We start from the raw sequence: 24,385 nt of genomic DNA on the forward strand, positions 1-24,385 counted from the left end.
GGCTCAGAGTGGTGGTGGCTCCAGGTTTAATTCTGAGATGTAGAATTTTATCCAGCCTATGTATGTGGCCCTAATGCCTATTCTGGTCTTACACTGTGAGCTAGGCATTTATGGCATTATATTTGCAGACACCCAAGGACACATTTACATCTTCCTAGTCAGATTAGGTTTTCCCTCTGCTAAATGCAGAATTGGAAAGGCAGGGAAATGTGGCTCTCATTGCAGTAGTTGGCAGAAAGGCATCTCATATCTGAACTACCTTGATCAGTTTGGGATAGTATTGAGGTAATACCTTTAAATGCAATTGAGCACTTGCCTTTGTAGGTCACTAGCTGTGGGTTTAGCAGTTCTGGTGTCTGCTCGGGGATCTCTGTGTCATTCTGTGATGCACAAGTCCTGTATCTTTACATATATCAAAGGTATCACGCTACTATAAATAGAGGGTTGTGTTGCTGCCCTACAGAACTTGGTGGTAAGCTATAGGAATATTGATTTAACTAGATTAACAGAAGCTAAAGCAAGGAACAACTTACCAACCTTTATTATCAATTTGGTTTAATTGTTAATCAATTATTTTAATTTATAAAAAGTTATACTGCTGTGGAAGATGGGGGAACAAGTAATTGAACCCTCCTTATGCAGTCAGAATTAATTTGGAGCACAGTTTTCACAATGTCTGGTGTTTGATGTGCTTAGTGTTTTATCAAGCACTGAGTGGCACTGTTGTGATGAGGTACTTGTTTTTAGGGAAGATGGATGCGCATTAACTGAGGGACCCTGTTTGATTTAAAGGAAGGTTTTGTTTCTAGTTGTATTTATGTAGCATTTTCCTTGGGGAGGGAGGTACAAAAAGGCCATTAATCACAGGCAAACAAAAAAGCGCTGACCAATAACACTTCAGGTAACGTGGGCTAATGAAGGATGTGTTGTGTTATTTGTTGTCTAGCTTCATAAGATCCACATATTTTTCATTTTGACTGTCAGAAATCAGATTAAAAGGAATGAAACAATCTATTCTGATGTGCAGTTTGTAATTTTTAACCAGATTAACTTTCCCAATCTTCTAAAATTTGGAGTTGTATTGGCTAAATTTCTGAGGGGCTCTGAACTGAGGTGACAGTATGGTGTTTCATAGGAAATAGATAATTGTGTGCTATATCTTTTAGGCATTTAATCTTTTCCAGAAAATGCAAATCCTTCCTCCATATTTCAAAGAGTATTAAATTCTAATGGAAAAAATTAATTTTTTGGAAAAGGCATCTTTAGTTTGAAAATCTCGGTAAGTTTCTAAGTTTTCAGTATTTATAGGGTTTCATCATGAACCATCAACAGTTTTGCTCTATATTCATTCCTCTATATTCTGCCTTTTACCAGTTTATAATATTGAAAATAAATGCTTCATTGTCTTAATGCAAATTCAGACTAAGTATTGTGGGCATAAGTATTTGTGAACCTTCTCTGATTTATTTCCAACTTTTAAGTTTTCAACTTAAAAGTTGGAAATAAAATAATCCATGTTTGACCTGTGCAGCACAATCATAAAATTTTGCAAATAATCTTAATCAGGCTTTAGCCTTTATACTTTATTTCTAGGTTGTGACTTGCTAAAAATTTTGCCAGTTTTTCTTCTGCCTCGCTAAGAAATCATCATTTAGTTTAACCAAGGAGTAGGCAGCCTGGGTTTAAAGAATTGGCTTAAGAAAGTTTCCTTGTATTTTGCTCTTCTCCATGGACAGAAATTAAGAGATTAATAGAATTTAAAATTTAAGACACGTTATTGGATCATCTATGAAACACAAGTGTGATTACATGGTGGTGTATCATATACATGGAATTCTATACTATTTGTCCTACACTTTTAAGTAATGTCTTGCAAAAAACTTCTATAAGGAAGTGTGCAACCTTAATTTGTCAGGCAGACATATTGGCTTTGCTGGAGTGTCATATGGCTTGTAACTTCATATCTCAGTTGATCTGCAGTTCAAGTTGCTACAGAAACAGGTAATTTTTCCAGATCCAAGCCCCCACACCCTGAGTTGTACCTGCTTCTGAGCCATATCTCATGATAGAATGTTAGTCTCCCTCCCCTTCAAAAGGAAAAGCCAAGCAACAACCCAAAAGTTCTGTGAAGGTTATCTTTTCTTCTGATCACAGAGTTGATCTGATCCACAGACCCCACTGGAGAATTGGGAGGTGGCTTGATCCTACACAAGAGAATTCAGGTTGGAACAGCTCTTATATCAGGATACAGATAATTAAGATAATTATCTTAACACAGATAATTAAGATAAATTATCATATGAAATCCCTTCTCTATCTTCTAAACTCTGTCCTCACAGACTCACAGGTTGGAGGGTTTATCAACAGTGAGCGTGTTTTCCAAAGAATTCCGAAGTATATCACCAGCATAAAAATGTCTGTACAAAAACAAACATTGAATATTTTATCTCTAATCAAAATGGTAGGTTTATTGTAGACAAAAATTTTGCAATTGCCAGGATGATAACATGTACCTGTCTGCAGTGTCGTTATTTGAAATAGTAGAATCAATCCATCCAATATTTTTAAATTATTCTTTAAAAAAAATGTTACTTTTCATTTATACTTGGTAAGTTTGAACAGATAACAGATTTTAGTTTGAAGAATAGAAGCTGAGAACATTAATTTTAAATTTAAAATGTGGTACTATAAAGCCAAGTCTTTTGGAGCTTTAAAAAAGGTTTTCCTCAACTTTAGGTGTAAAGTTTCGTCTTTATTTGTACAGTTGAAGGTAGTGAAAGCAAGAATTTAAAACAATGAAACAATGAGAGGAACAATGCTTTTCATACTGAATATTCATGGCCTTGAAATTTCAGTGATTGCTAAAGTTTCCAATACACGCCATTGCATATTTAGTTTGTGTTGTATAACTGTAATGGGTTTAGAGTTACTAATTTTTCCCAGACTACACTTTTGTCCTTTATGTACCAGCTGCAAGATCTACACAATTTCATATTTTCTTAATTCACTTTAATGTGAACTCAATAAAAAGGCTTTTAAAGGATGGGAAATAGTTAGCACTAATATTCAGGTAGCATACTATGTGTTTTTAATTGATAATAGCAAAAGCTGGTTTTGTAGTGATTTTTCTTATCTTTGTAAATGGTTTTCATACTCTCTAATGTACTAAAAAGGTGATTATCCTTTATAATGCTTTTATATTATTATGTAGGAGATGACTTCTGGTAGCATAAAATGTTTGTGTCTTTTCCTCTAATGCTCCTGTTATTCCCTATTATTCTTTCAGGTATTTTGTGTTTGCATGGATAGTAACTGGACAAATTCCTTTGCAGAAGAACTGAAACACAAAAGCCCCTGTATCCCTTGTTTTTCAGCAGATATTTTCTGTTGATATAAATATTATAGTGGTTTTGCAATTATCATAGGAGACTGATAAAGGGTTGGAAGAGTAATTACTGTGCCTGAAATTAACTGCAGTTACATCCTTTTCAGTGCCTAATATAAAACTGTAAGCTGTGCAATGAAAAGTTGCATTAGTTTTGTCTCTTTCAGTTATGAGGTAACACTCCTAATACATGCCCCATATAATATGACAATTCTAAATCCCTCTCAGAATTTTAAAAATTCCTCAGCTGGAATCTAAGTAGATGTCTGTAACATACACAGACCTAAAACAAAATGGTGCATATATTTAAGAATGTTTCTCTGGGATAAGTTCATCAGAGTTAAAAATCTAACCGCTATTAATTTTGATCTATTGACAAATTGTATGTGTCCCCACTGAGAAACAGGAACCTTTTCAGGTCAGCTACTTATATAACACGTTTTGGTAAGGTAATAGGCTTGCCAAAAGCCTGTAAGAACTTGATACAATTAGTAGGGTAATAAGAGTTTACATTAGGTATTTTTGGAAGCATCTGTGTTTGGTTTCTGTAGGTTAGAAATTAGAAGAAAAAGACATTATGCCATTTATACTTGGGAAATTAGTATTTTAGGTATATTTGAATGTTTTCTAATCACCATTCTTTGTACATATAAAGTAAAATCAGCTTTAAAATTCCCAGTGTCTTTGTAGTGCTTCAGTCTGTCTCCATTATATGCTATGTTCTAAAAAACTTCAGTGTCATTTCAGAGAGTCTGTCCTAAAGGTATTAACTTTAAAAAGTGTAATAAATAATTACAAAGTAACTGAAAATCCCTGACTTTACACAGCTGCAGTTCATTGCCCCACAGCAACCTTAAAATGATCTATTAAATGATTATTAGAAACAATTAATTATACCAGAGAACTCAAAGAGCTCAAATGTAATTTCATGGTTATAATTTTCTTGTCAGGTAATAAAACGGGATGAGCTTGGCAAGGAGCCGTCTGACTGCTCCGTGTTCGATTTGCTGAAATATGATGATCATAACAGTGACAAGCACCTAGATCTAGAGGAGTTCTACAGAGCTTTTCGTAAGTACCAAGACTGGCCTCTTCCTTGAGTCTTACTTTCTCTTTCTTTCTCTGGTTTTCTGAATGGTGGTTTTTGATTTTTGAAGCATGAAATGTTTGGATGCTGTACTTAAATTAGGGCAATTTAATAGTCATGAAACAGCAGAAATTTTTTTAGCAGAAATCAATGATACCCAGTAGCTTCCTGATTTATGAGGGAGTTTGACAATGGAGAATTCATGGATAATCTTTCTTGATGCCAACAAGCATTGCTAAGTCTGTGTTGTGTGCAAGTGGCAAGTAGTGTGGTCATGACATAATCAATGGAACCAAAATACCTTCCCACACCCTTTGTTTATGAGTGCTGGTAAGAGCATTTTTGACACACCCAGCAACAAATGTAATATTTCTCTTAGGTGCCTTGTGGCCTCACAGGACTCAGAAGGAGATAAAGATTTGTTGTGTAGTTTTGCAAGGTATTTGTTCTCTGGATGCCAAAGGGGTCTCAGGGCAAATGTGTGTAGTTTGGTCAAGCAAACAACTTGACCAAATCACTGGGTTAACAGACAGAAGAAAGATGTTAAGAGCTTTTATACAGTAATATCCATATATTTTGTTGTATCCAGATAAGAACTGATGATTTTTCACTCTTGTCTACCTCAAATTCAAGGTTCAATCTTAAAATCTGACTTTGGTTTAGAAGCTTTTGCTCTAAACTCAGTAACATGGCAGCACAGAAGATCAAGTTTGTCCTAAATTCTTTTTATAATTACTTATCATAGGTTGACTAGTCCATTAATGTATCTTTATTTTGAGTAATTACAGACTGTTGCTTCTTATAGTTTATCTTTCAGCAGATGAACACTCAGCCACTTCAGGTGATGTCAAACAAAAAAGGGATATAAAATTGCTTCGTTTTAAACTATAAAGTAGTTAGTTGATATTAGAAAAAAAGAAAAAAGATGCATGGAAAGCAAAAAGAATAAACATGAAGGGAATAATCAAGACAGACTGCCTGAAAGTACCTTAGTTTTTTATCATTGAATTCGATTTTTATTTCTCTGAAAGTCTTTCAGAAAGTGTGATTTTATGACGCAGCTTGGCTGAACAAATGACTTACTGCTCCTAAAAATAACTTGATCCTACTTCCTGAGGTTATCTGACTGGCTTTCTTGCAGTGCCCTAACAGTCACAGTCTCTCCTCTGAGTCACTTACTAAGTCAGCAGAAAAATATTCAGCCTCCACATCCCACCCCAATCCTGTTGTGCGACCTGAATTGATTAAGTGAAGGGTCAGAACATAACTCATGCAAAAGAATTGTGAGCAGAACCAAGAAATAAGGTGGAGGAAGAAAATGGGAGCTGTTAGGACATAGTGATGGTGAGGTAAATGAATTAATCTCCAGCAGCAAAACACTAGGACATAACTTAATTTCTTCTTTAAAGGTTGTGATACAAGTTTGGCTTACAAAAATGTACAGAATTATATAGCATCTGTAGAAAAACACATTAACTATGATTATGTGGCTAGGTATTGTACTTCTAGATTGTGATGAAGTGCATAGATGTAGAAGCTGATATAGAAGTCTTTATCATATACAGCAATCCAAGAAGGTTAAAGACATGTTTAAAGCATTAGCATGATTTTTGCAAACATTGTATTAATGGAAGCATAACGTTGTTCTTCGAAATAAGACTTTGATGTGTCTCTGAGGGACTATTTTGTATAGTTGTGCAACTCCAGACATAAGAATAGCTTTCTGTTATGTATATTTAATGGACTTTTGAATAATGAAAATAATTTCCATATGGTATGTTAAGCATCACCTTAATATGAATGTTAATGAAAACATTAGATTATATAAGATTAGGAATCAGGTTTCTTTGTTGCAGTAGAGTAGTGGTGAAGACCCTATTTAAAATTAAAAGGCTATCTTAGAAGATGATTTCTAGAATAAGATTCGTTCTTCTATGTCATTAACAAAACTTAGATGTATTCATTGAATATTGAAAAATAAAACCTAAAACGAGCTGCTACTTCATTGCATGGTGTGTGCCTAGAAAGCCAAAGAACTGTGACAAAGTATTAGGCTTTGTCATGAAGATAAAATAAATACTCTTGAAGTAAATTTGAGGATGAATCATAGTTCGATTTTCATTTTATCTTAAGACAGTTTGAAGTCAGTTAGTTTGACCTATCTCACCAGCGTTAGCAAAAATTATATAATGCTATAAAAGTAAACTAAGCTAAGCAAAACCGAAACAAATTGAGTGTGGCACCTGGTCACTCAACTGGAGCTCTTATGGCTAAGCAGGGTGACACAAAGCTGAAACCAAGCTCTCCACACAAGCCATGCCAGCCCAAGGTAAAGCAAATGTGGCAGCCCCTCTCCAGAGGCCTGTGTTGTTTGCCTATGGCAAAGCTGGTGACATGTTACTAGGAATGCCAAGCCTGGATTTACCAAGATAAAGAGAATTAATGTAGACATGGAACCAGATCCATGTATGAAAATGTACACAAGAGACATCACAACGCATCTTCCACACACTATTCCAAAAAAATATCTCTTCAATTAAGCATCCACGTACAAAATAATTATACGTTTTAATTTTGCTCAATAAAGTCTCATAGGAAGGTTGCAAATATTTCTTCCAAATACAAATAAAGCTTTTTTTTCCCCCAGGCTTTTCTTTAAGTACTTAATACTTTCGAGTTTACATTCTATTCTATTATACTGTAATGATTTATTCTTTTTCTTATTATGCTACATTGTGATTATATGTTGTATCTTTAAAATTATCCCATTTTACAATATGGAAAAGATAATTTTTCACCAGCTTGGACACTTTCAAACATCTTGAGCAAATAGAAGGAAAAACATGAAAGTTTTTTCCAAATTATTTTCATAACTATCTAATGACTGAAAGATTATAACTGAGTAATGGTATTTCCAGGGGATTGTCCTCTAAAATATGATAGTGTTACTTGTTATTTGGAGACTTTTAAAAGACTGAGCCATTAATTCAAATAAAAAAATTCTTCTTGAATTTTTTGACCTCTTGCAGGATCCCATCAATTGAACTTGACAGTGTGTTTTTCATGTTTTTTTTCCATTCCTTTACCATTATAATGTACATATGGAACCTAATCTCAGTTCAATACCTGCTATTCCCAGTGGGCTTGCCTCTATCCCTAATTGTAGTGAAGGGGTGGATTTGAGAAATGTCAAGTTCTTGTTGATGTTTGTGCAACTGCTGGAATATATGTTACTGACTTTTATTCATTCAGATTGGCAGTGAAGAAAATTCAGCTTTGTGGTAATGGAGAAATTGATCCTACTCAAAGCTTCCACACAGAATTCAAAGGAGTTGTTTGTTTATTTTGTGTAACAGAAATCTGAGTTGTATGAACACAGAAATGATAAGACAAGGTGGTAGAGGTTGGGCAGGATGTTGGGGATCACAGCACCACAGTTTTTATACATGGCAATACCATGTATAAAAATATAATAAAGGGCTCTTTTCAAGCCAGTTTGTACATAGCACTGCTAAAATATAAATTGTATAGTAGTTAAGTTTATTTGAATTTCATCAACATTAAAGAAGTCTCATTTTCTAAAGGTAATTTTCCATCAGCATTTTCTATTGAGCATACAAGAACTTTTGATAAAGCTGGAAAAGGTGTGAGAAAAGGGATAAGGGAAATTTGTGTTCTCAACCTTGGCCTAAAACAGGGATAGTGATAATCAAGCATACAACTAGTGTACACTTTTCCAGCAGTGATTTCAAATACTGTTTAAAAACACTTAAGTAAGACTTTGAACACAGATAGGATTAAAAAATCATATCCATTGTGGTATTGAACAAACTGCTCCATTAAAGTAGTTTCTTTTTAAAGAATTAGGCAATTGCATTTTATTTAAATAGGAATGTCTACCTTTGGAATTAATTATCAGTCTTCTTTCATTAGCGTTTGCAGGTAGGACTTTTTCCATTGGCATAGTTAATTAGAAATTTTCCTCACAAATACCAGCAATTCTATTTTTAACTCCAGCAGTAGAAAAGGAACAACCTTAAGGGCCAAGATGAAGCATAGGCTGTTTTGAAGGTATTAATATGCACATAATTCTATATCTATACATACATACATATACATGCTTGCTTGTATTCTGTGATTTACTTTTGACAGTCTCATTTCATCTGAAAAAATGGATACACATTAGACTGGACAGCCAAATGTAAATAACTATGTGCAATGGAATAAAAAAAATCCCTTTCCCCTTTCAGAAGGTCAGATGTTGAGGCAGTAACAAACAAGGAATATATCTCAGCCTTGAACATTTCAGCCAAGCTTCACAGAATGTTGCAGACAGATGAAGATGCTTGACTGGCTTCTGTAAAGTTTTACCTGCTATTTTCTAGCTATAGGCTGTTTTCATATTGGGTGGGGTAAATTGTACTGCTGTAGCATCTATCTCCTAATTATTTGTCTGCTACATTCCATAACAGTTTAATTAAATTAATAGTGTGTGCAGAGAGGAACCTGAAAAATTACTTCCTCTAACACAGGTAGATAAAGCAGAAAGTTTGGCTCTAGCTGGATTTTTTGGAGCTTGGGACAGAAGGAATCAGCTGATTCAGTCCTCCACTGCTTTGGCCACATGATGTAAAATTATATCCTAAAAGTGATCCAATTCCATCTTAGTGTTTTGTTTTGCTTTCTGCATTCCTTCCTCATCCAGTCTCAAGGATTTTTTATCAGCAAACATTTTTTTAGATGGGGAAAGGATATATTTAAATTTTCTGAAAGGGCAGGCAAAATCCTAGGATGAAGGAACTGAACAAAAGCTAAAAGGAATGTGGAATACAGTTTACATGCTCTGTAATGTAAATCTCAACCAGTGTGCTTCCTTTATTTTTCAAAGATTTTCTTTCTTTGGTTAGTGTCTCCTGTGGTATCATGATAATTTTGTGTTCACTGTAAATGTTGCCTCCTTTTGTTTGTCTTCTAATGTTCTTTTCTAAAATAAATAATCTTACTTGTTTTCCTCCCATATAAATAAAATTTCAAAGCAGATACTTCAAGTGGCCTTCATGGTGGGCTGTAAAATCTCAAGGCATAGCACAAGGAAATAAATAGTAATAAATTATTCTGTTTGATCACTCAGCAGATGTATATGTAGGCACTGCCCTTTGTAATTTCAGTAGAAAGAAATTAACTAACTTAGACATTTATGAATTAAACTGATTGAATACAATTAATATAAACTCCAAATTTATTTTACGTAATTGAACTAACAGCTCCATTGATCAATTGATATCCTGCATAAAATGTAGGGAAAAAAACCCAATGTCTCTCAGAATTCTTCCTTATTGTATCTATTCCTATTGTTACTATTCTTGATGTTGTGTAATGCTCAAAAAAAAAGGGGCCACAGAAGGACTTTGGGCACTGAGGACTTGACTTTAAAAACTACCCCATGGCATTCAATAAAGTGTGAGAATTATCTTGGCAGAACAAAATTTGACCTAATTTTCATTCTTCTATTAACCATGCTTTGTAGTTTTGCTGGAATTATTTGTGCTTTCAGGCATCACTCAACAGTGTAAACAATATATAATCTATTGTGCAGCAGTTATTAGGGATCTTGTATGTTGCTGCTGTACATACTAATGCTGTATATTTAAAATTACCTTCAGTTTTGAAATAACATTCAGGTCACAGATAGCAAATTTGGGCTTCAAGCAGTCCTTGTGGCTGAAGCATTGGTATTAAGTGATTTATATACCTCCAGTAATAACAGATACTATGCAAGTTTTTGATCTGGTCTGAAATTACAGAACTTCTTTTGGGCTCACCTTTTAGGAGAAACTTTGAGGCCAGTGACTAATATGCCGGTCAAAATCAATGCTTTGTTGTGTCTTGAATCATGTGGAAAGGAAGCAGCCAGAAGTTCCTGTAAATACAGTGATCATTATGAACACATATGCTTATTATTGTGTTCTCTCCATCCTGAAAAAAATATTCTAAAACATCACTGCTTTCATTATAATAGCTCTACTTCTACTTTAAATTGTCAAATGCAATAATTACAGGCGCATGTTCAGAAATTTTTTTGAAATGCGAACCATCATTTCTGAAGCAAAATGGACGAGAATTCAAAACCAAACAACTAAACAACCTTACAAGAAAATCTAAATTTTAGAAGGCCTAGACTGAATTACTCAATGAAGCAAATGAGACTTCCCACTGGATTCCTTAAGTTATCTTCAGGGCTAATTAAAAAAAACCTTATGTAATTTATATTTCAAGTTAATTCAATATGAGGTCCCAAATATTGTATTTAGTGTGTAATCTGAGTCAGAGCTTTATGGCTGTGATGAGTCTTCAGTAGTAAAACATGTTAACAAATAGTAGAGGAAACATTTTCTGAGGGGGGGAAGAGGTATTATTCTGTCTCCTGCTACCATTAATTCCTTTTCAGCAACAACTTGAGTGTATTAGATTGTTCCTGGGGGTGTAGTATTTCATCACTAGCCTCTGAAAACACCAGTAAACATCATACTGAGCAGGAGCTATTGGACTTCATGGTAATTTTTTTTGCTCAATCTGATCTAGCTCTCAAATTCTTACCTGTGTTATATGTATTTTCAGTCTAGAGAATCTCACCTGGAAGAAAATGCACCCTCTTATATTAGTGGGCTGAACTTTAAACTGATAATTAGAACCAAGAAAATATCTAAGGTTTTAAATATTGTTTCATGGATTGAAGTAGTGTGCCTGAAATTTCTCACCTGCCACTAAATCAACTCATTTTGATACCAATTGATTTTAATTCATGTTTTGGGGGAATCAAGTAACATATTTATGGCCACCATAGGTTTGCATGAGTAAATAAATATTTCACAGGCTCTTTGGGCATCATGGTGGGGAAACTAAGAGATGCTGTTTATGACCCTTGAGCTGTGCTGTTTGCTAATCCTATCAGTGCATTTACCTGGAACCTGCTTTGGTGATGGAAGTTACTACAGATAGCAGTATGAAATGCAGGGCTGCAGAGGATGAGGACTGGAACAAAACGCCTCAGTTATAGCAGCTTGGTTTCAGACAAGGGGATTGGTGGAGATTGACTTGCATGGCATTTGTCACTGGCTCGACATGCCAGATGTCTTGCACGTCTTTCAATGAGCTTATTCTGGAGAGTGACACAGGATGGTGGGGGAAGAGTAAACACCAAACAATTCCACACATTTGCCTATGGTTAGCAAAGCACCTCAGTAATTGATCTGTTGCTTATTGCTCAGGAATCAGTTATCTGTGGTGAGTTACAGTAGTGTTGCTAATATTTTTGTTATGTTGTGAATTATGGGAATATTTTCATATCTGCAGAGCAGTGTACCTCTGGGTTTAGGCTATGAATGGTGTTCCAACATCCACAAAAGCCTTTACGTAGATGTTCTAAGGAAATTTCAAGGAAAATTTAAAATAATAATTTATAATTAGTTTGCTTTATTGACTATTTTAAGGAAGCTCTTTCTTCTTAACGGGGGTGGGGTGGAGAGGGGAAAGATGCTATCAGAGCATAAGAAGTCATGACTGGGCATTAAAGGAGACAATCACCAGCTAATCCACAAGCAAGAACATTAAGTGTCTCTACTTCAAGGCAGAATTACTCATCTGGAACTATCATGAATATTAATAGCTCATAAAGTATTATTTAGTAAGAAAGCCATTTGATTAATCTATTCATTGTTTTGCTATTTTTGCCTACTGGTGTTTTTTAAATATCAAGCACTAATGTTCATTTCAGAGCAGTGTTGCTTAGTAATTTTATTCAGAACTTTTTTGGGTTTGGGTTTTTTTTCTTTTGGATTGTTGATTTATTCTTTGGGTTTTTTCTTTAGGTTTTTGTTTGGTTTTGTTGGTGGTGATTCGGGACTTTTTTAGAGAGGTCTGGTTTGGGTTTTTTACTAACTCTTCTACTCTGCTTTCTCTGCTTGTTCTCACGTTTGGGTAAATAGAAATTTTCAAAAATCATTAGAAGCATGTAGAAGGTTTTTAGTAATTCCTTAGACATCTGGGTTTCTTAAGAATATCTGACATTGCCCCTGTAAAATAAAATCTGCAGGCATGGTTTTGTACCAGATTTTATGTAAGTACTTTGAAAATTCTGTAAATAGAGTTAATGGAAAAATAATAATTCAAATTTTGCAAAACTTGTGAGCTTTCATCACTAGACCTTAGAGGAATGTACATTACATTGCTCTGTGAAATTTTTTGTTGAATACCCTCAAATATCCATTACATGCAGTTAGGAGAAATTGCCTCAAAAATATCTGCATTGCAAAGAAATATTTTGCAGAATATTCCTTCTACTTCCCGTTATTTTTCATGGTGGATTAGGTTCCAGTAAAGTTTTCTTATTTCATGAAATTTCATTCCTAACTTAATTTCTCAAAATAATATGGCAATTGAACATTTTATTGTATCATTTCTCCATAGCTTTTTAGTTGGAGATATTTTTTTTCTCTTTAGTGATTCCATGGTGTGAGGGTTTTTTATGTTGTATGCTTTTGCAGTTTATGACTATCCTAGTACATATGTGTTTTTGGCTAACTGAAGTATACCGTGAAGAAAATACTTTATTGAATATGTCAAAATTTGGATAAAATAATTTTCAATATTAAAATTATCAATCTATTACATTTTAAATAAAAATTAATTGATCTTGGAAGGAGCATTGGAAAATGCATTCACTTCAAAAAATTTAGTGAGGTTTGGTTTTTTAAGGCACGATATTGTTCTTTAACACATCTCTTAATTTTATTAATCTACTTTGCAAAAGTTGCTAGTACATACAGTAGAAAATGCTGGTTGTTTTAGTACATTCACAAATTGCTTCGATAAATGTATTCCATCATGATAAATTGTTTTTCTGAATAGTACTTAGCTTTGTTTTCTGAAGTTACATATTGAATGAAGGAGTTTACATGTTGTTATTTTAACTCAGGAAGTTATGATCAGTTCAATCCAGTAGTCATAGAACTACTTGGTTTGTTTGGAGATATACGTGAAAAGCTCTTTATTTCATTCTGCTTGGTTATTCTTTTAATTTTATTTCAGTAAGTCTTAATCTCTTGTCATCAAGAAAATGCCTGGTTAGTAGCACAGATCTCTAAGTGTTTGTAAGTAGCTTCCAGTATACTGTCACTCCTAAGAATATTTGTATGTGTCTAGAGTTAAGGAGTGTGAATTTAAGCTGCTAAAACTTGGTGTAAATATTGACAACTATATGGGTAGAGCAGAAAGAATATCAGCTACTCCAGTTACAGCTATTTTAGTGGTCTGTGATATTATAAACTATGAGACTAATTGCTTCTCATCACTATTGGCTTTCCAAATCTTCAGAAGTAACCATCTCATAATTGCATATAGTATTGTTTATGTCTTCATTAAAGAATTACATGTGAGCTGAATTCAGTAGGAATATTTATGCATGTGTGGGTTGCATATATTTGATAAAATTGTATATCATGAAGTAGATGAAATTGTCTGACTCCACTCCCTCTGGTGACTGCAGCCCTTATTTAGCTGGATGAATATTGTCTGAGATGTACAGCTGTGACAATTAGTGACATGGTTTAGTCTGGACTCCTTAGTGCTGGATTAAAATTGAAAATGATTATTTTATACATCTTTTCTAATCTAAATGATTCTCTCATACTATCTACACCCTAAAAAACATCTTTGCAATTTTCCAAATGTATTATGAATGCTGTTGGATATTAAAAAAGCCCAACTTGCTGTTGGATATTAAAAAAGCCCAGTCTTCTCCCCAACCCCCAACAAGAAAACCTGAACATTTTTTACCAAAGGAAATGAGGAAACATGTTAACAAAATATCCCTGTGCCTCTATTATATACAGAATTAAATTGTCAGTAGATTCTCAAGCTGGTCATCATGCTCACAGAGTGTCAAATCTTATCTTAAGTAGGTTAGCAAGTGATTTATATGGAAATGCAATTTTGACTGTGGTTAAAAAGAAGGTGTCTTACAAAGGCTGTGAAGCTGAGGTTTACATAGTGCAATATTGTGTCAAAAATGGTCTTAAACAGAGATGCAAAATAGTGAAAACCTAGAGGAGAGTAAAACCACATGAGCCTTCCTTATGTAGTTATTTAGTATAAGAATTGGGAACCTGATTGTGTTAGATGGGTAGGGATCCAACAAGTAATCTGTTTGCCACTCTGTCATGAATAAGTATTTGAGAAAGGGTAATTTTTTAAAAATTTGTTTTGCATTATGATTATAATTCTTCCCAACTAAGACATGTGGTAGAGATATATTTCTTGGAGGGAATTTTATTAGTGTTTTAAAACTTCCTGAATAGTCTATTTAAGAAATATTTGATGCTAAACAAAGATTAATGTTGTGTTCCTGCTCATGAATTGTTGAGTTAATGTCTACTTTAAATATCAACATATAAATGTTAACTGTTCTGGGTTAGAACAAATGTATATCTGCTGCAGTGTCTTTGATGTAAGAGTGCTTATGTAAGATTGCTAAAGAAGCAAAAGCAAATAAGTTTCTTCTAAAATATTTTCACTTTTTTAGGGATATTTTTTTCCTCAGAGGCTGTCTCTCTTTAATAGCTCTTGATGGATGCCTCACTCATAGGTTTGTTTACTGTTTGGACCCGTGTGGAATTAACATCTACAATATTCTGTTTCAGAGACACACTGAAATGTGTCCTGGATACAAAAAAAAAAAAGTGTTCTTTTTTTTCCTTCATTATAAACACCTCCTGTTTAGTTTATTAAGTTGTGTATGATAAGAAACCATGAACAACTGTTCCATGTTTTTTTTTCTGAAACAATTTTGTTGTGTTTTTTTTTTTTTTCTTTACATTCCTGACATATCTCTGCAGTCATCTCTTTTCCATTCTAAAATTCCTCAGTCATTTTATAGTTACTTGTATGGAAAACCTCCCACATCTTTGGTCATTCTTGTTGTGTTTCTCTGTTCTTTTTCAAGTTTTACTGGAAGTTTTTTACAGAGGGAGGGACATAAAGCAAACAGTCAAGTTTTTCAGGCAACAGTGCCATAGGATTTTTTTTTTTGAGTTCTGGTCTTTACCTAATAATTCCTTTTATTGTCATATTGCCAGGAGTGAGTAGATGTTTCCATAAAACTGCAAAGTGTATTCTAAAGCCTGTGTGCTCAATACCTGACCAATGCTAACTAGTCAAGAGCCTATCATTCTATAAACAAGGTTTGACACTTTAAATTTCCTTCATGCAATACTTTCCATAATGAATTAGGTATATTGAATTTGGCATACCAGTATCATAGGTAAGGTCTTGAAGTAAATCAGCTTTTATGTTTGCTACCTAAACTACCCAATAAGTTGTTCTCAAGACATTCTGTCCCAGAAAAATGTATCACTTTATTTTATTTTCATTTCTCCTGAATGGTGTTGAACAATGTGAGTTTCAGTGGAGGTCCAGGTGCAACTCCACTGGGGACTTCTCTTCATAACAATACTGCCAACAGATTTCAAAATCTGGTGTCTGAGAAAGGGTGGAAAATACTGTGAGTAGGACTGTATGATACAGGACTGAGGTGCTAGGAGTTGCAGCTTAATCCCCTCTGTCTTTAGGTGGTGCTTTAGCCTTTGTGCTGATCTCCTTAGATGCATAGCCCATTGTCTGCTTTGATCTTGGGGAAACATTACAGATATGCAAAGCTGAGAGCAGAATGTCCACAGTCCTTGGGCTCAGAATATGTGTCACTGAGCTCCAGAAGAAGTCTTGGTCCTTTGCACAAACATCTGGTCTTATGAGGAGTAGAACTCTCCTCAGCAAATAAGAATTAAGAGGCTCTGTACAGTCAGGTAACAGAGCCTACCTTGAGTTCTGCTTGCTTTCTTTTCCCCTCTAAATGTAAATGGGCACTTCAGCCAGCTGATGGATTTTTCAGAACCTCTTTCATACTAAAACAGCTTTCATTTATTCTTGTTTCTATGTTAAAAATTTCTGTGAGGAGCTGCTTCCTAACTCGAGTCTGATGATTTCAGGGAAGTATTGAATAACAGTTGCATGGAACCCTTCTTTTTATGTGGAAATATAGTAGTTCTGCTATGCTTTAGGCTTTCTAACCACATTCACAGTTCAGCTAATTTAATCCTGAATTACTGTTTTAGAATACTGACTTCTCGTTCTCCTGACAGAACTGGATGAGAAGATGGTTTTTACAAAATTTGGTTATTATAAAACTCAGAACAGGTTCAGAGATCTAAGATGTTTAGAAGTTCTATTACCATTCTGGGAAAAAAGCCTTGAAATTTGAAAGTGAAATGAAGGTACACAATAAATAAAATTGGCAAATTATTACATTTATAAACTGAGAGCTTCATGCATAAAACTGTGAATTACCAGGGCTGTCAACTCTCCTCTTAAAATTCCCATTTCATTATTGATTAGTTCCAGAAATACTTCATAGATTGAAGCATTTTAAGTGTTTCATTTTAGGCAACAGCAAATGTGCAGTATTGGTGTTCATCATCTGTATTTGCAATAAACAGGAGCATTAAATTTGGATCTATACTAGTAAAATTACTTGAAAATATTTATGCTAACTCCTAGCATTTAGATAAAATGATTTTACTTGAACTAGTCATGTGCAAATACAATAAGCATACAGAAATTGATTTTTGCATAAACTCTGGTTTTTGTTTAGACAAATTCAGCAACATATTCTACAATAAACAAGGTCAAAACCAATTATCACTCTTACTTCAGTGAATTAGCACTTCCATGTTCTCTGGATAAGAAAGCTGTGTTTAACACCCAACTTCATTTTCTGTGAAATTTCATTTCAAGAGAGAACCAGAAAACATTATAAGGAGTAATGGACTGGATGTCTTTTTAATTATGTGTTATTCCTAGTGCACATTACTGTCTGTTCTTACGCAAATACCATTTTTCTTAAGGTATTGCCATATATATACTTTTACAATATAAAGTAAAAGTATAGCATATAACAAAAGTTTGTTCTGTGCCTATTTTTGGGGTATTTTAACTTGTTCATCATTATGACTTCATTGCAAAAGGGTGGTTTAGGTTTGCAGATGTTTTGAGATTCATTTTAACTATTCAATTGTTAGTCTGAAAAACAGAATAAGGAAGCATTCTCTGATCACATTTACCTTAAGGTACTTTCAAACTTCTGCAATGATGGAATTTTTGTATATGAAGCAAATTCTTTTTGGCTTACAGAGAGAGGATTTGAGAATATTTGAGGTGTTATGTCCTTCACTTCCCTATGCTTTAATAGATCCCATAGAAAAAAGGAATGGCAAAAACTCATTGTGTTTTGGATAATGTATATGTCAAGCACTGAATATTTATGATAAAAGTTAATGAAAAATAGCTGAGTTAGCTTTAAACCAACTACTTTAGATAAAACAATTGAGTGCGACACATAGTTTGCATGATCTAATCCACAGCAATCTCCAGCAGGAAATATGAATTATTCTAACTAAGCAAGACATTTTGGATATCTTCATACGCCACCGTGGACCCACTTTGAGCATTTGACTAGTTAGTTTTTCTGAGGTCATGTGTTATTCACTGAGACACCATTAATTTAAATTGATTTCTTTGACAGCAGCTAGAAAGTAGGTAAATGATGATAGCGCTGGTGGCAAGAGTTGCTGAGGAGACAAATTACACGAGGAGGCAGTTTGATACAGTGATGGATGGAGTGAAAGGAATTTGCTAAACAAAAAGATGTAGAAGAGGCTATAATTAAAAACTACTCCCTCAGAAACTGAATCTGAAAGGCATGATCCATGGTCATTTCTCTTGGCCAACACCAAATAACTGGGGAGTCCCCAGCAGAAATAGTTGGCAGTGCTTGTGGAAAGATGAGAGGCTGTGGCAGCTCTTAGGCCTCCAGTTATTTAGAGATTCATATACTCTGAAGATTTAAATCCATGTAAGCTGGGCTTTCACTAGTGATAGATGGTGGGATTTTTACTGATATCTTCCTTTTATTATAATTTATATTTAAAGTCTTTAAATTAAGGTATTAAAAGAAGTTTCTCTCAACTTGACTTTTTGTTACTGCATTATGAAGTTTTAATTATCTTTGCTTATATGCCTTGGTGTTCTGTCTCATTTGATGAAGAGAATGGAGAATGAATCATAAGTAAAGCACAAAATTAGCTTTTGTCTGTTAAAACTTCTGTGTCTTTTATTATTGGTGCTGAACAGTGTTTAGTGAACAAGACAGATAATTAAAATAAGAAAAAAGAGAAAACTAATGGTAAAAAAATGTGTGGTTTTAAGTGGAAAAATTGCCTTTACTTTTGAGTCAAGGCTCCTAACTAGTGCAATGTATCAGAGTAATAGTTTATTCAATTTAGATTAATTGTTTAGCTGGACATGATTGCATATTCCTCATGTTCAAGATAAGGGATGCATGTGCAGAGGTTCTGCGTAGTCTTGTTTGAAACTGGAGTAAACTGAGGCTGTACTTTGAGCAAATGAAATGCTATCCAGATAAAGACCAGTATCATGCTGGGAAGCTGGCTCTGTTGAGCACTTGGACGCTTTAACCTTCCTTTGGCTCCCTTCCCATGCCCTTGCTGCCTGTTGTCACTGTCGCTGCTCCCTAGACTCGCACTGGGATGTGGAGTCATGCTGGCAGAGTTTGTAAAACGTGGGGCTGTCCCTTCAAAGCTCTCGCTGAAGACTTGAGGGATACTGTTAAGAGCTTTTCAGAAATCCATCTGGGCTTCACGAACTGGATCACCTTTGCCTTTTGTAACCCTAACCACTAGCATTAATAATTCAGTTTTTTCACAGACTCCTTCAGAACTGGGATTATTGAACTACAGAACATGTCAGAGGAGAATTTCAGTCATTTGTCCAAACTCCTTTATTCATGTTCCATTTGTGGTCTACCTGAATCCTTGTCTGCAAAGCTGATTTCTAGCCAGCTGAATCCCTGTATTTTTACATGGACTTACTCTGCCCCAAGTGTAAGACTTTTCATTTGTCTTGGTAGAATTTCACAGTTTTTCAGCCCATTCCTTCTGTTTATAAAGTTCCCTCTGTAGGACAATCTTGCATTGTCCTGCAGAGGGAGCTTTATAAAGTCTGCTTCCTGATCCTCCGAATTTGGTGACAGCTGCAAGATTTCTGAGGGTCCATTTTGTCCTGTCAGCCAAATCACTAATAAAAGCATTGAACATTATCGAAACCCCTTGTAGTAAGCTGACCTTTAGTCTGTGAAATGCCGACCCTTTGAGCCCGAAGGCAGGGTAAGGTACTTGCAGTTCATTCATGCTATCCACACCTCCCTAAGCGGGGTTCAGCAGTGCTCTGAGTGAGTGAATCAAAGCCTGGCTAGAGTAAATGATGTTCACTACTGTTGTTTTAACCATTTTGCTCATCATTTCAAAGTAGAAACCAGTACAGGCTTAAATTCATGGGTATAGTCTGCTAAGTGTTGCCCTCACAAAGCTGAATAGATGCAGCTTTTTCACTTCTCTAGGAAGTCCTCTGATGTTAACCCCAGTCTGTCTTTACAGGCTGTGAATTTACTAACATTGTATTTTTAAATTTTTTTTTAAAAATTAGAGTTTGTTCTTTAGCAGTCTCTGTATCTGAATTTGCCATCACCACAGGGTGCATAATTTAAACTGATTTATTCAGAGTACAAAAATTACCATAGAGTTTTGTCATAGAACACCATTCATGAATACTTATGTGTGCAACTGTTTTAATGAAAAATATTACTTTCAACTTTATGGCATTCTTTTTTTTATCATTGCTAATTTCCAGTACTGGGTGAACCTTGCACTAGTGACGTGCTAAACATTCACAATTCATCTTATAATGAATCATAATTGGCTTTATTCCTCATTAGAATTCCTGTGAGGATTTAGAAAATGTAGTGTATAATCCTCCCTTATGTTTATTGGTATTATAAACCTCTTGTGAATGCTCCAAACTGAAATATCTTTGTTTGAAAGTAGTCAGTCATCAGGGTTTATTATTTGTATCTTAAGGTTTTAAAGACATTTTAAAGAAAAGTACTGTCAGTGGTTGTCGATGAATATAGCTGATAATAGAATGTCAGTGTGAGGTGTCTTTTAGAGTTGAATTTGTCCTGAAGGTGGGAGTGTTTGTTTCATTCTTGGCTTTTTTCAGCATCACCTTTTAACCCTATTATTCTTTACCTAGAACTATATTTACTACATGAAATTCAATTATATTTCATTCACGTAGACCATAAGGGCGAAGTTGTGTCAGAGACATTTGTGAAGGTTAAGAAAAGAGAGTCTGTTGTCAGTAGTTCATGCTTGCTGATCAGCAGCTTTCACAACAGCTGGAGCTTTGTATGCTCCTGAAAATTAAAAGCTGTTGAAAGCATCCAAAGTAGAAACTGAATATAGTCTACTATTAAAAATTGTCTTCAATATCAGGTCTTTTGTTCATAAATTGTTTTACTTATCCATCCCAGATTTAGATCAAAAGTGAGATTAAGGACAGACAAACTGATTTGTAGCGACTGAATTTTTGGCAGAATTTTAGTTTATATCTCACTGCTGATACAGCTTGTGGAGAATATCTTGTCTTTTGTCTGCCAAATGAGTAACAGGGGACCTAGGGAAAATCTCTCTCCCCCTGAAAGATGGGGGCTGAGAAAATAAATACAAATGGTGATGTCCAGTGAAGTTGGGAAAAAGTGAAAAAACATGTACAAGCTAAGGTGAACTTCTTAGTAGGCAACAAACTTAGATGGGAGTTGTGTAATAGTTGAAACAAGCTACATATTTTGGTGTTAGCAACCCAAGTGAGTGAGTAGAATCAGCCTGAGGAAGCCAAAGAAGCTGAGTGTAGAACTTGAAATCCATGTTAAAAAATATGTTACAGTTTTCAGGGGGTGGAGTGTCTGTGAAAATCAAGATAATTGAAATGAAGTTTTTATTATAAAAAAGCTTTCAATTTTTTTGATTGAATACAAATTCTAATTCAATTTTCTAATTTTTGTATAGAACTTCCAAGAGGTTTTTAATTTTCCTGATTTTCTAAGATGAAATTAATATTTCATCTTAGAAAATCCTTTATTTCATATACATTTTATTATGAAGTTTTTTTGTAAGTAAACATTCTGTATGTATGAGAAGATAGACATATACCAAATTTCATCCGTTCCATTTGTGCTAATATGTTTGGGTTAAATGTGTGGTTATCATAATTACTACTATTGTTTTCCTCTGACAGCAGTGGTTTAATCTCTATCAATAGAAAAGGTGTACATTTTTCAGATTTAAAACATAGTAATCAATACTATTTTCATAAAGTTGAACAACTCAAGAGTTTTTGTTTAGGAGTCATAATGAATTAATATCTGAAATCTACATTTTTTTAGGTTTTGGGTTTTTTCTTACAAGAAAAATGCTAGTCATTTTGGTAATTTGATTTGGAATATATTTTTTGGGGCTTGGTTTTGTTTTCTTCTTTAACGTCACCTTAGTGTAAAAACATGATGACAGGACTTTATTTTCCTTCTTCTTCATTGAAAAATGCTCCCTCCATTCCAAATTAAGGTATTCTTTAGATTTAAGCAGTGGAATTGTTGAGTTCTTCAGCTAACAGGCCACATAATACTTGTCTGTATTCCTTTTCTTCCATGTTGGTTTACTCTCCTGATTCATTATCCGAGTGTCACCACTCTAAACTGCCTCTGGCCTGGCAATTTTGTATTGATGGGTGCTAAAACAATATTATCACTATATGCTTGCCTGGTGTTTTGTTCCTTGTGCTGTTGACCACTATCAGTTACAGGATACTTTTGTTCTGACCATATGGATTAATTTATCTGATTAGGGTGGCTTTATTATAAAGCTTTGTTGCTGAAATAGTTTGTGGGCTCTGCTTCTAGAGCTATGGGTTCTGCTTGATGTTCCAAATTCAGACTACATTTGGAGCTTAGACTGCAAACTTTAATCTATGTTTTATGTATCTCGTTGTGCTTGTGTCCCAGCCTTGTGTGTATATCCCATTCCAACACATCCACTTTCCTTTTGTCACTTATCTGCAATCATTCTTTGTGAAAAGTGTTATCAAGAAGAAGCATTTTTCCATATCAGTAATTAATCAGCAGACATTGAATTAGAATTTTTATATTTCAGAAGATGTGTCTGCCTGTTTCTGAAGCCTGATGTGATGGCTCAGCACCATAAGTCCAGATCTTGAGGGATTGTCAAGAAGAGTAATCTGGAGTAGGGGGAAGTGAGACTAAGTTTGATTTTCTAAAACTTTGTGAAAACTTTATCCTAAAGTTTAAATCTACATCTGCAATATGCATTGGCATGTTCTATGAATGACTGAAAAGATAAACTGTGAAACTGTGCAGTCTTGGATGGGATGGTGGGAAAGCTCATATTTCAGCTAAGGAAGTGTTCCAGAGATGACAGGACTTGACACTGTAGACAGCTGAATGCTGTTCCAGGTCTTGTCAAAAAGCTGTACAGGAAAATCTGAAAAGAGTGATCTAAGAGGTGGTTTCTACAATCTGTTTTATAAAGGTTTAAAAGTCATGGTGACACATGGTGACTGGGTGCTTAGAAGATGACTTCTACAGGATATACATGGAGAGAAATAATTGCAAATATTGTTATGTATTTTATACATCTATGGAAAAGTCTGAATAGTTTCTAGTATCAATTTAAATTGGCTAACATTTATATTTGTGATCGGCGCTTTGAAAACAATTTTTTTCTTATGTGGAACAAACTGAAATAGAAGTAGCAATAGAAAACAATCTGGTTAATATACTTGTATTTAATTGTATGCACTCCTTCTATTCTGACAGCAAGTTATACTCTGGTAGTATCTTCTAAAAGGTGTATTACTGCTTAGATTAAGATTTAAATCTGAAAAAAAAATCTCAGATTAATTTCTGGGTGAAAAATAAAGTGCTCACTGTCATGTTCTCCCTGTTGTCCAGACTAGCATGGACAACCACTGGACTAGAACGCTGGAGCTCCCATCTTCCCTCCATACATCAGGAGGAGATCTGCACTTGGGAACAGACACATCTTTCCCAGAATTCAGGCAGGGAAGTGGTGAGGGTGCATACCTGCAAACTCTAGTGAATGGTTAGCGCACCAAGTTGTGCTGCCAAGCCACAGGGTAGGCAGAGCTGTGAACCCTCCTCCCCTCCCTCGCCCAATGGTGAAGCCAAGTCAGTTCCAGATGTGGCAAAAGCCCGCTGATGCTCGCTGCAGTATCTAGAGCTATTGCATAAATAGTACATCTGAATGTATTTAAGAAGGGACTAGAAGAACAAACAGGATCACTGGTGTAAATAGTAAGGTAGAAAAACAAAAGGGGAAGTAGGACTGGGGAGAAATAAAAGATGAGAATAAGAAGAGAAGAAATGAAGGGGTGGGGTGAGGGAAAGAAAAAAACAGAGACTATTCTAAATGCATCTGATATTCTGTATAGCTGGAAAAGCAACTAGAAAAAGAAGCAAAGATTTATTAACAGTTTTCAAATGAAAGTAAATCAGCAAAGTTGTCAAAACACTGATTTTAGATATAGCAATCTCTTGAGGTTGTGTACATATAAAAACAGGTGTTGTTATTGATTTGCAGATAAACACTGAGGTCATTGGCTGTCAACCTCCTGGTTTTCTTTCTGTGAAGTATCATTTTCCTATGTTCTTTCTTTTTTTACCTGAAGAGCAATGCTTTTTGAAGCTATTAGTGAAAAATAATCTTTTTGACTTTTGAATGGAACAGATGACATGAAATGATAAGGATTTTTTAAATATTTCTATGGGGAGAAGTATTCTGTTTTTAAGAGTTTCATCCACCGTGATGAATTCCACTTTAGTTGGGCTATTTAGAAGCCTTGCTTAGGCTGCT

At 34.7% G+C, this 24,385-nt stretch overlaps 1 protein-coding gene across 5 annotated transcripts in view; it reads left to right on the top strand.

Annotated features, from left to right (window-relative positions):
* The window catches only part of FSTL5 (follistatin like 5), a 270,592-nt gene that overhangs the window by 148,693 nt on the left and 97,514 nt on the right, over positions 1-24,385 (top strand). For all 5 annotated transcript variants that reach the window (XM_063156281.1, XM_063156280.1, XM_063156283.1 and 2 more), the window contains one exon: positions 4,336-4,456. In XM_063156281.1, coding sequence (XP_063012351.1) covers positions 4,336-4,456 — 121 coding nt within the window. The remainder of the gene's footprint in view (positions 1-4,335; positions 4,457-24,385) is intronic.

This window comes from Melospiza melodia, chromosome 5 (genome assembly GCF_035770615.1).
Source record: "Melospiza melodia melodia isolate bMelMel2 chromosome 5, bMelMel2.pri, whole genome shotgun sequence".
NCBI lineage: Eukaryota > Metazoa > Chordata > Aves > Passeriformes > Passerellidae > Melospiza > Melospiza melodia.